Source organism: Copadichromis virginalis, linkage group LG11 (genome assembly GCF_057382275.1).
Source record: "Copadichromis virginalis isolate Kocher_CV1m ecotype Utaka linkage group LG11, C_Virginalis_male_GT1.1, whole genome shotgun sequence".
Taxonomy (NCBI): domain Eukaryota; kingdom Metazoa; phylum Chordata; class Actinopteri; order Cichliformes; family Cichlidae; genus Copadichromis; species Copadichromis virginalis.
This window is the reverse complement of record NC_140628.1, coordinates 34317320-34332156: the sequence shown is the minus strand read 5'-3', so window position 1 is coordinate 34332156 and position 14837 is coordinate 34317320. Positions and strand designations below refer to the sequence as shown.

The window sequence follows — 14837 nt, the reverse complement described above, 5'->3', positions numbered from 1 at the left end:
AACTGTAAACTATGAAACTTTGTTATTTGCACTGTAGAGCATGTGCAGAAGGGTCTAACTATTGCACTGTGTACATTAGATGGAGGAGTTGCCATAGTTGCCATTCTCCTGAAAAGTATTCTGCTGAGGTTTCTGTCATTTTCTCTGCACTAGATACTATATTAGTTACGCGCTTTTGTTTTCCAGATCCTGATCATGTAAATGTTACTCATACAGAATGTAAAACAACCTTGTTTTCTTTGTTTATGTCAAGGTAATTGCAGTGTCCCCATCAGTGACAAAGGGCGGAGCTTTTGTCACTGATGCTACCAGTTCACAAAAAATTATCGTTTAGCATTCATCTAATTTCCTTCCCTCACTGGAGAATTTTATGAAGACTATATACTACTATATTAAATGATAATACTAATAACATACTATGTGGAAATATGTTAATTTAGTAAATAATTTTACATTGTCAGTACAAAAGTATGATTCCTAGATGGTGTTTGTCTGGCAGAATGGCATACTATAAAACCAGGTACACACTTAATTTCTGGATGCATAATGACATCAATTAATAACTAGTCATTTGAAAAGTGTCAGCATTTGCAGACCGCAGATAACTTGAAGCAGAAAGAGGACCCAAATGCAAAGGACGCAGGAGGGCAGGAACTAGTTAACATAAGCAAGCAGTTTATTAAGGCTGATACAAACTAACCAACTCAAATTAGTAATACAGCCAAAATAACTTTATTTACAGTGCAATTTGAAGCCAAAGCAGACAAAATATAGGCTATAATATAGGCTTCAGTTTGTCAACTTAACGAACGGAGATATTGTGTGAATATATTGTAGTAGTCCAGTCTAGATTTAATAAATTGAACTAGTTTTTCATCATCACCATGAGACAGCATCCTTCTCAAGCTGGTACTTCTCAAGCTTCTCGTGGTCCTTCTTCCTATCACTCGGTATAGCCACTTCTATCACTATCGCCGTCTTCCTCTGCTTCTCCACCACTACTATGTCTGGTAGCCATTACCAGTCTGTATCTGGAAGTCCTAGGTCTAAAACAACAAGCAAAGAGATGAGTCCACTGCCAGAGGCCATAATTAATCTATTATTATAATAAGCCATTATTTGTGACCTACCCTAAAGAATTTTCTGTACTGTGATTAGTGTGGTGGTAAAGTGTCAAAGGGTTGAAGAAGTTTGTTGAGAGGCAAAAACAGGATCCTGGTGTTACCCTCATAAAAACCGAAAATACCTGAGTAAAAGTTTTGTTTGGCCTAATTGATGGGATCTTTATACTGTAGAACATGACATTTATAGATTTCTGCATTTATATTTACGCTCTAGTTGCCAAGCTTTTGCCCTCAATGCTGGGAGATCAGAGGTACACCATGGAGCAGAACGAGCGAAGGAAACAGTGGGTTTATACAGGAGCCAGAGAATCTAGGAAATAGAGTAGACAATTATTATAATATAATACTAAATCATCAGGAGGAGAATAGAAGTCTGGAATCTGACTATTATCCAATCTGATAGTGAGAATGCCCATATCAATGTTTTTGATGTTGCGGAACAAGATGAGATGGGTTGGCTTGGTTGAAGAGCAGCAGAGAGTGAGGTTAAATGAAAGGAGGAATGAGAGAGTTTTGGTTCTCCTTGTTGTTGCGGAACTGTTACGTTCATTGAGGAATGGGACCGTGGCGAAGTAGGTGCTGGCCAATGCTGCCCTGCTGGCCCACCCATTTCCGTCAGCGGAGTACGCATTGACCACTGACGCGTGTTCAATGACGATGTTGGGTTCATGTCTGGTGGTGAATAAAGTCGGAGAAAAAAGCTAGAGCTCCTGTGTCGTCTGTACCTTCACCCCACACGCTTAAGATTTCACCTACAATTGAGTGTTATTAATAATAACACTTCCAGATCCCACTCGTCACTGACTATTTTGCCTTGGGTCCTTTTCAAAGAAATCTTTCCGCTATGAGGGGAAAACCTCCGCTCAGAGCAGCTGCACACCCAGGGGACCTGGGCACTTAGGCCGAAAAGCTTGTTCTCTTAGTGATGCTGGCTTCTTTTCAGTCTTTAGCCTGTTGTGATCACACTATGCAGATTATGACTGTTTAATTATTTACAAATGTACTAAAAAAAGATTTATTACTTTATTTATTTCAGACAGAATTAGTCCATACCATTAAAAACGAACTATTTGTAAATCAAATAATTCAAAGCCAGAAAAGGCCTGAGATATTTATTTTATGTATAATGAATACAAAATAGCAAATTAAACAATTATAATCAAATTAGCATAAATAATTAAAATAGTAAAAAAAAAAAAAAGGAAAGGAAAAGAGAAAGAAATCTTCAAATATTAAACTATTTTCTTTTTAAGTGAGATATGGGGTGATGCCCTACCCAACAATTTCAGCTCTTCAACAAGAAGGAATTAGTACTGTGACAGATTTACCTAATGTGTTTTGAAAATGATCTCTCAAGGATCATTACTTTTCTAATGGCTCTCGCTTGCTCTCCTTTTCATATCTCATTACTTCAAATCTTTCAGGAACTAAAGACATTTGTTTCTTTAGCCAAATCCAAATCAGTGTCATGTCTCTGCTCAGGACATAATTTTCAAGGATATATTAAGGACATTTTTTGCAAAATGTGACCAGTGCGACTTTTCCCCCTTTTAACTTTTCTTTTCAATAACATTAAACATAGTAACAATGAAACAATATGTAACAATGTGAAACTTAAACTAGCCTAGATAAAGACTGCTTAAAGCAGTGGTTCCCAAACTTTTTTTGCTGGGCCCCCCTTTGTTTTACAAGAAAAATATTTAGTTTGTGAACTAAAAATCAAGAATGTGGGATACTGTTTGTCCGTGATTTGGAGAGCCCAGCGCTGCTCCCGACAAAGGGAAAACCAATTAAGCAGGGGAGACCTACCTCGGCACTTGTGCAGGTGAAACCAAAGGGAAGATATGCTTCACCGTATTTTCTAGTCTTTGGCTTAGAATGAAGTTGGTTTGGAAACATATACAGAGATGCTTCATCTCCTGCTTTGCGTTTGTGTGGGCGCCCTGTGCTAGCAGTGTCCAAGCATTGTTTTGTTTTTTTCCCCCTTTTCATGCCCCCCCCACACACACACACACACTTTGGGAAGGTCTGTTTTAAAGCAACTCTTATGATATGCAAGTCTTATGTTAAACTCTTGATAACTCGTGACACCAGTTCTATTTTAAAAACAGCCATTTATATATACAGCATGGCTTTGACTAAGGGGTAGACATCAGAAAACAAAAATATTTTATTTGTATTTATCTAGTCAGATACACAGATACAATTCACCTTTCATCAAGTTTTACTTATTGTTTTTTATTTTTACATCCCTTCACTGTAATATCCAGTCGACCGGCCAGGCATATTACAACAAATTTGAAACAAAAAATGCAAGTGTGTGACTCAACTCTGGCAAATCAACTAAAAAGTGAATTCTACTGGTGACATTGAAGTTTAACTGTCATCTGCCTATATATAATGAAGCTTATGTGCCAATAAGAAAGATCGGTATACACTCATCTGTGTAGAATTCGAGAATTCCTTGAAATTGTTAGTCTGCTTGCCTATCGATCCTGCTTCTTGCACTTGCACTTCAGTTAGCTAATTTTAGTTTTTTTATTTATATTGCACAAAAACAAGAGTTCAATGGGGAAGTGCAAACTGCATTTATGACAGAAAGAGCTGCGTTGTGCTGCTAACACAATTTCAGTTCTTTGCATCACCTGCTCCATTATCCAAGAACCCAGAGTGACATTGAAGCTGAATGAATGCAGATCCCAGCCCAGAACTGCAGTCAAATTAGGCCATCATTTGTGAGCTGCAGTGAAGCCAGCTGCCACTGGACTTCATTAGGTAACAAGCGGCTGAGCAGTCAGGCTGCAGCCCTGTTTCTACCTGTTTTTTTGTAATATTATTTATATTTTTATATAGCACCAAATCACAACAACAGCTGTCTCAAAGTGCTTTATATGGTAAGGTAAAGACCCTTAATGTACAATAATACAACCCTGTTAATGTTTATAAAGTGGAGATAACTTTGAAAACTCTTTGAGCTGGTTTTCATTTTTGCTTTGTGCTTTGTCTTACTTCCTACATACAATATGTGTGTATATATATATAAAAAAACCAAAAACACCCAGCACGCCCCTGCGGGCGGTTTATCCTTCAACCTCGGGTCCTCTACCAGAGGCCTGGGAGCTTGAGGGTCCTGCGCAGTATCTTAGCTGTTCCCAGGACTGCGCTCTTCTGGACGGAGATCTCCGATGTTATTCCCGGGATCTGCTGGAGCCACTCGCCTAGCTTGGGAGTCACCGCACCTAGTGCTCTGATTACCACGGGGACCACCGTTACCTTCACCCTCCACATCCTCTCGAGCTCTTGTATGAGCCCTTGGTATTTCTCCAGCTTCTCGTGTTCCTTCTTCCTGATATTGCTGTCATTCGGAACCGCTACATCGATCACTACGGCCGTCTTCTTCTGTTTGTCTACCACCACTATGTCCGGTTGGTTAGCCACCACCATTTTGTCCGTCTGTATCTGGAAGTCCCACAGGATCTTAGCTCGGTCATTCTCCACCACCCTTGGGGGCATCTCCCATTTTGACCTCGGGACTTCCAGGTTATACTCGGCACAGATGTTCCTGTACACTATGCCGGCCACTTGGTTATGGCGTTCCATGTATGCCTTGCCTGCTAGCATCTTGCACCCTGCTGTTATGTGCTGGATTGTCTCTGGGGCATCTTTACACAGCCTGCACCTGGGGTCTTGCCTGGTGTGATAGACCCCAGCCTCTATGGATCTTGTACTCAGAGCTTGTTCTTGTGCTGCCATGATTAGTGCCTCTGTGCTGTCTTTCAGTCCAGCTTTGTCCAGTCACTGGTAGGATTTCTGGATATCAGCCACCTCCTCTATCTGCCGGTGGTACATACCGTGCAGGGCCCTGTCCTTCCATGATGGTTCCTCGTCTACCTCCTCTTTCTTGGGTTTCTGCTGCCTGAGGTATTCACTGAGCACTCGGTCAGTTGGGGCCATCTTCCCAATGTAAATGCCCTCAAATAAAAGCCAACAGTCTGCAGTTAAAGCACATCTTGTTCGTTTCATTTGGAATCCATTGTGGTGGTGTATGGAGCCAGAAATGTTAGAATTGTGTCGATGTCCCAATATTTATGGACCTGACTCTGTGTGTGTGTGTGTGTGTGTGTGTGTGTGTGTGTGTGTGTGTGTGTGTGTGTGTGTGTGTGTGTGTCTTCATTACGATAGGGATTTGTGTTGGTGTGTGAGACTGTAGCTTCAGGTTTATATTGTTAAATGACAATTATGGGACAAGTCAGGACAAGTTTTTTCCTGACTTGTCTTTTGCTGTGTCAAACATTTGAATGTTGTTATATATGTGTCTTTTAATGTACTGTACATGATTTTTATGACTGTGCCAACTTGTCTGCAAAAAAAAAATTACATTACAGCACACGAGCTATACATGTGCGACAGGTACCAGACTGGAAAAAAAGTATACAGGAAACATTACCCAGCTCTTAAGTCTCCAGCTGTCGGTGTTCATGTCTGCAATACAAACACATGATCAGAAGCACTAGATTTGCTTTGTGTTCTACTGGTAGTGCATTCATCTTTAATACTCCCCCAGTGAGGATGATTTTCCATTTGTGTGGTAATAACTTAATAAAGTGAAAGATTTTCATTTTTTTTCACAGATGTTTCAGCCTGATCTGATCAGTGTCATTTGTAAGCCTTAGTAAAGTTTTTATAGTCAAACTAATTGTTGGCCTGTCTGTTCTGTTATTGACCTTGTGTCAACACATGACAGTTTATCCATAATGAGCACACCATGTTCAAAGATAAGGATGTCCATAATTGCAGGTTGCAGGGTCCGATATTTAACTCCCACCTCCGGTAGAACTTCGACAGCATTTCGAGACAGGCTGAAGATGTTGAATCCAAATGGACCATGTTCTGCACCTCCATTATTTTGTATATAAATGTGCAAATAGACTGTATTTACGTTTTTATATGTATGTATCTGTATATTTATTTTATTATTTTAGATGTATTTATATATATGTATTAAGTAATTTTATAATGCATTATAACATTTGATATATGACTTGAATTGTTACAGTGCATTGTATTGTTACAGTGCATTGTATGCTGTTATAGAAAGTAACCCAGAATCTTTTGTTTTGTTTGTTGCACTTATTTAGGGTTACACAGCGTGGAGGTTTTGTGGTTAATTTTCTTTGTGTAGACTCAGTGTTCATGCAAATGCATTTTGTATATTGTATGCAAAACACACGCAAACAAGGATTACAAATGCAAACCCTGGGAAGCTCTTCCATTGTAAAATTTTACCCTTAAGCCTCCACTTCATATTGCAAGTGAGCTATGCCTGTATACATATAGCACTGTGGATAAGCTACTGGAAATATAAACTAAAGAAGTTCTGAATTTGAATCTGCTGCCCAGCTGTGGCGTTCACTTAGAAAGGCCACAGACTGTGCTTCTGGGGATTTCCTCTCAAAGACATTTATGTTTGGTTAATTTGTGATTCTCAATTATCTACAGCTGGAAAATGAGAATGTGTGTTGTTATTTCTCTGGGTTAGATTCTCTGTGTTCACCCTGTCGTAGTCCGGTGACCTCATGATGTCAGCAGGTGTGGTCTTCACGTATATAGTTAGGATAATTGGTTAGTATATCCACTTAACCAATGCTCATTTTCACACATCATAGTCAATTTCCATACCCTCAGTCTTAATACTGTTATAACTGTTCTCTGCCTCTGCAGGAACCTTTTTGTGTTCATTTTAACCAAAAGAAATTCCTTATTTACAAAGAGACCTTTAGAATTTTAGTTGCTTTCAGAATACTAACCGACTGAAAGGATTATTGTATTCTAAAAATAAGAATTGTTTAGTTTGTGAAGCTGTTACAATTTATTTTTTTTATCTTTAAGGCTCATATACTCATACTTATGTACCCCCATTATTTGATATTACACAATAACCTCAACATTTGCATTTGGATGTGTATTGTAGAATAGTTTTAGATTTAGACTGTTACACTCAAACACTAACAGATACGAACAGGGTAAAGCCCCTTCACTGAGGAATTTGATGGGGATAGTCTGCCTGGAGCCCTGGACTAGTGTTGGCACCACAAGGTACAAAACTTAAAGGCTGACTCTACTAGACCAAAACATGTCTATAAATTCTGGTGTTTGAAAGTTTTCTCTCTCCCCAATTCCTCCCCTTTCTCTAACTCTACAGGCCAGAAAGCAACATTGGATGGTTGCCATGGTGATGTGAGAAGTGTCATCTCTTTATTAGCGAGATGTCCAAAAGGTGCAGGAGATGAAACGTGAGCCGGATGTCGGACCTAAAAATTTCCTCCAACTTCTGACCAATCATGTTAACATTCTGTTTTTACCACACACAATAAAAGTGTTTACTGCCTCGGTGTGGGAGCCTTTGTCTCAATGATGCCATGTAAAACTGATTTGAAATTCTAACTGTTTGATTATAAATTTTGAAAACTTAGAATTTGAGCATATTTGTTTTCTCTCTCATAAAATGAAGCCGACAAAGCCAAAAATGAAGCTGTGATGCATCTTTGACTGTGTGGACATAAGCTAAAGACAAAATTCTTCTTTGGTTGCAGGTCTTTTTGATCCTCTCTAAAATAGTTCCTGCTGTTAAAAACTGGCTGCAAAGCAACAACATCTCCAGTTTGTGATGAAAATATCTAGACAAATAATTCCCCCTGCACAGATCTCAGCATGCATGCTTTTTGGCCATTATCTAGAACCACAGAGCATTTACATATAGTAAAATGGGTAATAAATTATGAATCTAAATGACTTTGAAACATTACAGGCCAAAATGTTTGGAAAATGTTTACCAGTCTCAAAATTACTCAAGCTGTCTCAAAACTAGGTCACTTTTTAAGGTACTTGCCCTGTTTAGGAAGAACAGTTATTTTGCTCTGGCCTACTGAAACAATCCAGATGCCCAGCCATTGATCCTGAAAACATTTCTGCTCTTTTTTATGCATCTTTTCTTCTTATTTTGTACTCTATTTTATCAATTCAAAGTGGGTGGGATTTGTATTTGCAGCGGGTAAAATATTTTATTTTAGTCTTTTTAGTTATTTATTTTATCTTATCTCATTTTAATTTTCTTTACTTATGCTATTAGCATGTACAGCACTTTGTGAACTCTGGTTTTATGTTAAAGTGCTTTATAAATAAAGGTGGTATGGTATGGTATTTATTGAACATGTCATAAATTTCTAAGTTAAATTTAAATAAATGTATTTCTAAATGTGCTTTTGACATGAAATCCTCACCAGATGTTGGTAACAATCTATGCAATGCACAAAGGGAAAAAAAATCACACAATAGATGTCCATACATTGTGTTATGTGTAATAATGAGAAATAACCCAGGGGATAAAAAGTATTGAACACGTGGCGAAAGGGAGGTGCAAAAAGGCAGGGAAAGTCATGACACCAGCTGAAATCTGAAATCAGCTGGTTCAGTCCCAGCTGATGACCTATAAAAAGGTGTCTCATTACCAAGGTGTCACACGAGAGACATCTTATTATGGGTAAAATCAATGAGTTCTCACAAGACCTGTGCAACAATATTGCTGCAAAAATACTGATCACATTGGTTACAGAAGAATTTCTGCTCTCAACCACCATGGCCCTTCTGTATAATCACCACACAAGACTCCATTGCTGAAAAACAGCATGTTGAAGCATATTTAAAGGTTCCTGGACAACATTTAGAAAAGCCTGTGAAATATAGCCTGATCAGATGAGACCAAAACTGAACTCTTTGGGTCCCATAATATACACCATGTTTGGTGGTCAAGAGGCACTGTATATGACCCCAGAAACACTATTGAAGTTTGGAGGTAGTAGTAGTGAGACATTCTTGACTTTAAAAAAATAAAAAAACATTTTAAAAAAATCTGCCGCCATTTAAAGATTATGGAGATAAAATGAGGGTAATCGACAATGATTCCGGACACACAGACAAGGAAAGTCTCAGTTGTGTTCAGAGAAAAAAAAATCAAGCTGCTAGCATGGCCCAGACAATCACCTTGCCTGAATCCAATTAAAAATCTATGGAAAGAACTAAAGCTAAGAGTTCTTGTAAGGGGCCCACTGAACCTTCAGGATTTAAAGACTGTTTGTGTGGAAGGATGTGCCAAAACCACGACTGGGCAAGGCATGCGACTAGTTTCGTCAAACAGGAGGCATCTTAAAGCTGTGATCATCAACAATGGCTTCTGTACAAAATATTAAATAAATTTCACAGTTGTTGAAAAATTTCAGCGTCTTCAAAACTTTTTCCATGTGTCATTTCACATTATTACACATAATTTAATTTATAGACATCTGTGGTTTGATTTCTTTGCATGTGTGGATCAGTTGTTACTGACATCTGGTGAGAATTTCATGTCAAAAAGACCTTTAGAAATATATTTACTTAGACAGTTACTAATGTTTTCAATACGTTTTTTTTTACCATAGCAACCATTTAATATTATTTAAATTAAATTGTATTGATTATTGTATTGCTAATCTTACTCTTTATTAAATTTCATTAAGAATACACTCACACATTGCTGAGAGAAAAGAGATGACATTATGCTGTTATAAAGTTTATTTATTTTGTTTATATAATCAAAAAAATAATATTTGATGTTACATTAGAGTGCTTGAAATCTGGACTGCTCACAAACCTATAATAAGAACTACTTTATGCAATCACAGACGTATAATGGCTTCTCTGGGTTGCTAAGATTGCATCCAATTTCATTGTCCATGAGCGATGACATTTTTTTATTGGATTCTTTGTGTGCACTCCAGTCCAGTAGGTGGCAGCGTTGCACACTTTTCGCGCGGGTTTCCTTAAATGCCGAATACTTCCTGAACCGTAGGATAATTTAAACCGTGTCGGTGTCCTGACACATTTGCGAGAAAATCGATATATTATACTTATTCAGTATTCAGTGAATCGTGTGGGTGAAACAAAACCTTTGGTGTTCTGCTGCAAAAACTTTTAAGAATCAGGTGAGTGCGACACTTCAACAGAGACCTCCAGCAGCGCATACAAGGACGCTTTTTAAATGTTGCTAACTCTCCTCTTTCATTCAGCCGTAGCTGTGGAAATGAAACAGGAGTACCAGGACCTCATCCTGCAGGCATGTGATGCTTCATCTCTGCGAGTCGGTGCTAAGATCCAGACCCTGTGGAGTGGTTATGGGGAGATAGTCCGGCTGCACCTGGAGGGCTGTAACCGGCCCTCCGTGGTTGTAAAACACGTTAAGTTTCCAGAGGAAGCCGAGCACCCCGGGGGTTGGAACACAGATCGATCCCACACACGTAAAGTGAAATCCTACCAGGTGGAGACACATTGGTACCAAAACTATTCCACCAATCAGAGCTGTCGCATCCCTGCCTGCCTAGCTGCCTGTTCCTATGGCGATGAGATGCTGATCGTGCTGGAGGATCTGGACGTGGCCGGTTACGATCAGAGGAGGTATAAGCTTAGAAACTCTGAAAAAAGCTTCAAAAAGCATGTTGCATAAAATCCATAAAAGTCTATGAAGTGTTCATGTTATTCAGATATACTAACCCCCACCCCTCCTCCGTGACTTGTGTATATTTGTGTATGTTTATAAAGTATATGGTTTGTATACCTAAGCAGTCATGGCTGATTTCCCACCCATAGACAGCATAAAGCTAGTATAAACGTGGAATTTGGTGAGTGAATCATCAGCTTAAATTGGCACTGAAGTCTGATTCTGACCATGAAAACCACAGCTACCCTGCACCAATCCAGTACATTACTGTAGACTAAACAGTACTGCAAACTAACCAGACAAACTAACCTTCCCAATCTGCACTATACTGTCTAGTATTTTTATGCAAACTTTAACCCCTGATTATTGGGCCAGATTATATCTACATATTTGTTTGCCCTTTTTTTTAATCTCCTCCTGTGAGCACTGGTGATGGCTACACCAATAGGATTGTATTTTATGTGTTACTGTTTCTTTCCACAATCGGTTATTGTTGCGAAGGAAAACAGTGACAGGAAATAATAAGTCCCTACAAACCTAAAGTAATGAACCTGTTTTGAAAGTGTAAGGAGCAAAAAAGGACATACTGTTGTGCTGAAATGTAGAGAGTAAAGGTTAAACTTCATTAGAAAAATAAATACTCAAGTGTAGTACTGTTACGTTCCCCTGGGGGGGGGGGGGGTCTAGGCGGTGAGGGGGAAGTAACAAAAGTGACCGGGTCAGAAAAAGGAGTCAAGGAGGCGAAACAGTTTAATAAAACAGTTTTATTGAAGTAGTTCAACTAAAAGAGACGGACAAGCCGTTATCACCATAAAACACCAACAAAACACAAACAAAACTCAGGCGTTGGTCAAATAAAGCAAAAAGTCAAAAGGAAAGCGCAGCTCACTAGCTGGAAACACCACAAGACACACAGCTCACTAGCTGGAAACACCACAAGACACACAGCTCACTAGCTGGAAACACCACAAGACACACAGCTCACTAGCTGGAAACCACTCTACTGGCACTCTGGCCCAGAGCTCACCCTGCTCTGGGCTTAAATACCCTTAATTGCTGATGGGAGTCAGCTGTACAGGAGGGCAAGGTGGCACCTCAGGCAGGAGGTAGTGGGACACGCCCACACAGGCACCCTCAGGAGAGAGAGAGAGAGAGGCCCTGCTAGGGCCGTAACAAGTACAGATACCTGAAAATTCTACTTAAGAACTGTAATGAAGTGTTTTGTACTTGCATTATGTTTTTCCATTTTTCTGCCACTGCTGTGAGAGCGTGCAGTAAAACAGGAGGCCTGCATATAAACTATGGCTTGGCATTAATGCAGTAAACACTGGATTCTCTTGTAGACATCAAAAATGTTCATAAATTGTGTTTTAGGTGAGGGAAGAGATAATTTAACTTTCTAAGGGCATCTTATTGTAATATTCATTTGTAATTTTAGGTCTGAAGGCGCTTTTTTTGATGTTTAGTTATTTTTAATTTTATTTCTGTTTAATGTAACTTAAACACTGTTCAGTTTCAGGTGCCTCATTTCCAAATTAACTGCTGAAATAGGCAGAAGCTCTTCTGGGGGTCGTTTGATGTGTCTGAGCACTTTCAAAGTAGTTCTGAAAGGGAGTAGTTCAGATCAGAGCCTTTATTAGCCTGGATAGGTATATCCTTAAAGCCATGATAAAGACATGCCAAATAGTGAAACAAACATAATTTATGGTGGTTAAAAAATATATTTTATTCTTTTTAGGACGAGCGTTACAGACAGGGAGATAAAGGCTTGCCTGAGCTGGCTTGCTCACTTTCACGCTCTCTTCTTGGGTGTGGCACCAGAGGGTCTGTGGCCTGTCGGTACCTACTGGCACCTGGAAACCCGGCCAGACGAGTTGGAAGCCATGGATGATGCTGAGCTCAAAGCAGCAGCAGGCGACATTGACAGGATACTCAGTGAGTGCCGCTTCAAGACCATCGTTCATGGAGATGCCAAATTAGCTAATTTCTGTTTTTCCCAGAGTGGGAAGGATGTGGCAGCTGTGGACTTTCAGTATGTGGGTGGGGGCTGCGGGATGAAAGATGTTGTATATTTTCTAGGAAGCTGTATGGAGGAGAGGGAGTGTGAAAAGAGGGTACCAGGACTACTGGACTACTATTTTTCAGAACTAAAGCTATCGTTAAAAAAAGACGTAGAGTTTCATGCCCTTGAGAAAGAGTGGAGGGAAATGTTTGCATTTGCTTGGACAGACTTTCATCGTTTTCTGCTGGGATGGAGGCCGGGACACTGGAAGATCAACCGATACAGTAAACAGCTGACAAAGGAGGTTCTGCGCAAGCTGAAACAGTAATCAGTAGTTTCCATGCAGCAAGTCTTCCTGGGATAAACACACAAAGCACCCAGGAAATCTGTACACACCCATATTCATTCCTGTGTCATTTAATGAAGCATGCTTATCACGTCATTTGTGGGAAAATAAGAGTTGTTGAACTGCTAAGGCAGTTTTACTTTTCCATATGGCCTACTGCAAATTCGCTGCCCAGATGTGAATTAATATCAGCACTTTAAAATCAATACCGCACATTACAAAAAGCAAGAAATATGGCTGAAAACATTTCTGGATTTTATTCTAGTACATGCAAAGATGTATTCAGTGGAAATTATTCCGCATGTGCAATATTTATGAAACACCGATAAAAAATAAAGGCAACTAATAGCATTATTATTGTAGAATGTGGGGTATAAACAATCCTAAAATAATAACTTCTACAATCTGTGCGAATATTTTGAGAAAGGAAAAACTCAATAATTTTGCGGCACTTGAGGAGGTGCAAAATACTTTAGCGCTGAGACTTAAAGTCTGGCTGTGTGGTTGGACAAAAGCATAACATTTTCTCCAAATGTAGTTTGCCTGTTAGGCAACTTACACTGCCCTCTGGTGGTGGAGTGCCATTCCAACGATCAGTCCTTTGTTTAAGAGGTTCATTTGAAGTAGGCGTGGAAAGATTGAAAATCTTACAAATAAAACAAATAGACTTTTTAAAAAAAATGTATCTAAAATGTCAATGATGAATAATGAAATGTAAGTCTCAAAAATAGTTTTCTTAATTGTATTACATGTTTTTCCACTTTTAGTAACCAAATGGTAAAGCAATACAAAACTATACTGTGTAAGAACATCATGTCACAGAGGACCTAAATTTGCTTAAAATTTACCAGACTGAGTACCAAATGTGGTGAATAAATTACGATATTGCATCATATCATCAGCGAAGTGCAGCACCAGTGTTGTGAATTGTATGCACACGCAAATATGCTGCCATCTACATTTTCTATAGCTATAAATAATTTAAACTAGGCTCTTTTTAGAGTTTATTGCACTCCACTTTGAAATAACATGGCTATATATAAAGCCAAAACCTGCTGACTGGGGGCATGAAGTCATTATTCATATTTATGTTTGGGGAATTAAATGACATTGCTGAAGAAAAAAAAATAAAGCTCCAACCCTGCGTGAGTCATTCTTTGCTGGATGATTATGTAGTATTTTTCCTGACACTCATCAGACCAAACAATATATGTCCAGTCTCCACATGTCCAGTTTTGGTGATTGGTGCAGATTTTATCCTCAGTGTCCAGTTCTAAATTGACAAGAGTGGCATCTGGTGCGGTCTGGCATCAACGGGGCTTTTTTAAAATTGGCCCAGGGAACTGCTGCTGAATGGCTGTTTTCTCTTTTTTTGGTTGTGTAGAAAATCCAGATCAGCACCAACAACCATGCAATCATCAAAGTCAGTTAAATCAACTTGCTTGTCCATTTTGACGTTAGGTTTAAACTTGAGTTCGTCTTGACCACGTCTATATGCCTAAATGTATTGAATCATTGTCATTATATACTTGCATTAATGACTTACTGAAAAGGCATACCTAATAAAATGACCAGGAACGAAATATTGGTTCTTATAGTCTGCGTGTTACTGTTGTCTGCTTTGAAATTACAATGTATATGGTCAACTTCTAAAACACCTTTATATCACAAGACTATAAACTAATAGATTGAAACCACTATACTAAACCAGAACTGTAGATTTTCAATTCTAAATTTCAAAGTAAAATCAAAAACACGAAACTATACTAACTTTAATGCGTATTTATTACTGCGGTGCAAGGTTTTGGTTTTGTTTTGTTTTTTCTTTGTTTTTTT

General features: G+C 38.9%; 1 protein-coding gene across 1 annotated transcript; it reads left to right on the top strand.

The window, feature by feature from the left end:
* Positions 1 to 9918: 9918 nt before the first annotated feature.
* On the top strand, positions 9919 to 14835 carry pkdc (protein kinase-like domain containing). The gene is made up of 3 exons (XM_085472157.1): positions 9919 to 10141; positions 10226 to 10610; positions 12392 to 14835. Exons 2-3 carry the CDS (start codon positions 10240 to 10242, stop codon positions 12981 to 12983), a joined length of 963 nt encoding a protein of 320 aa, XP_085328283.1. The 5' UTR covers positions 9919 to 10141; positions 10226 to 10239; the 3' UTR covers positions 12984 to 14835.
* The last annotated feature ends 2 nt before the right edge of the window (positions 14836 to 14837 follow it).

Coding starts and splice junctions, on each gene's coding strand:
- pkdc (XM_085472157.1), top strand. CDS start 10,240: ATGAAACAGGAGTACCAGGACCTCATCCTGCAGGCATGTGATGCTTCA. Junction 10,611..12,391: donor GCCGGTTACGATCAGAGGAG/GTATAAGCTTAG, acceptor TATTCTTTTTAG/GACGAGCGTTACAGACAGGG.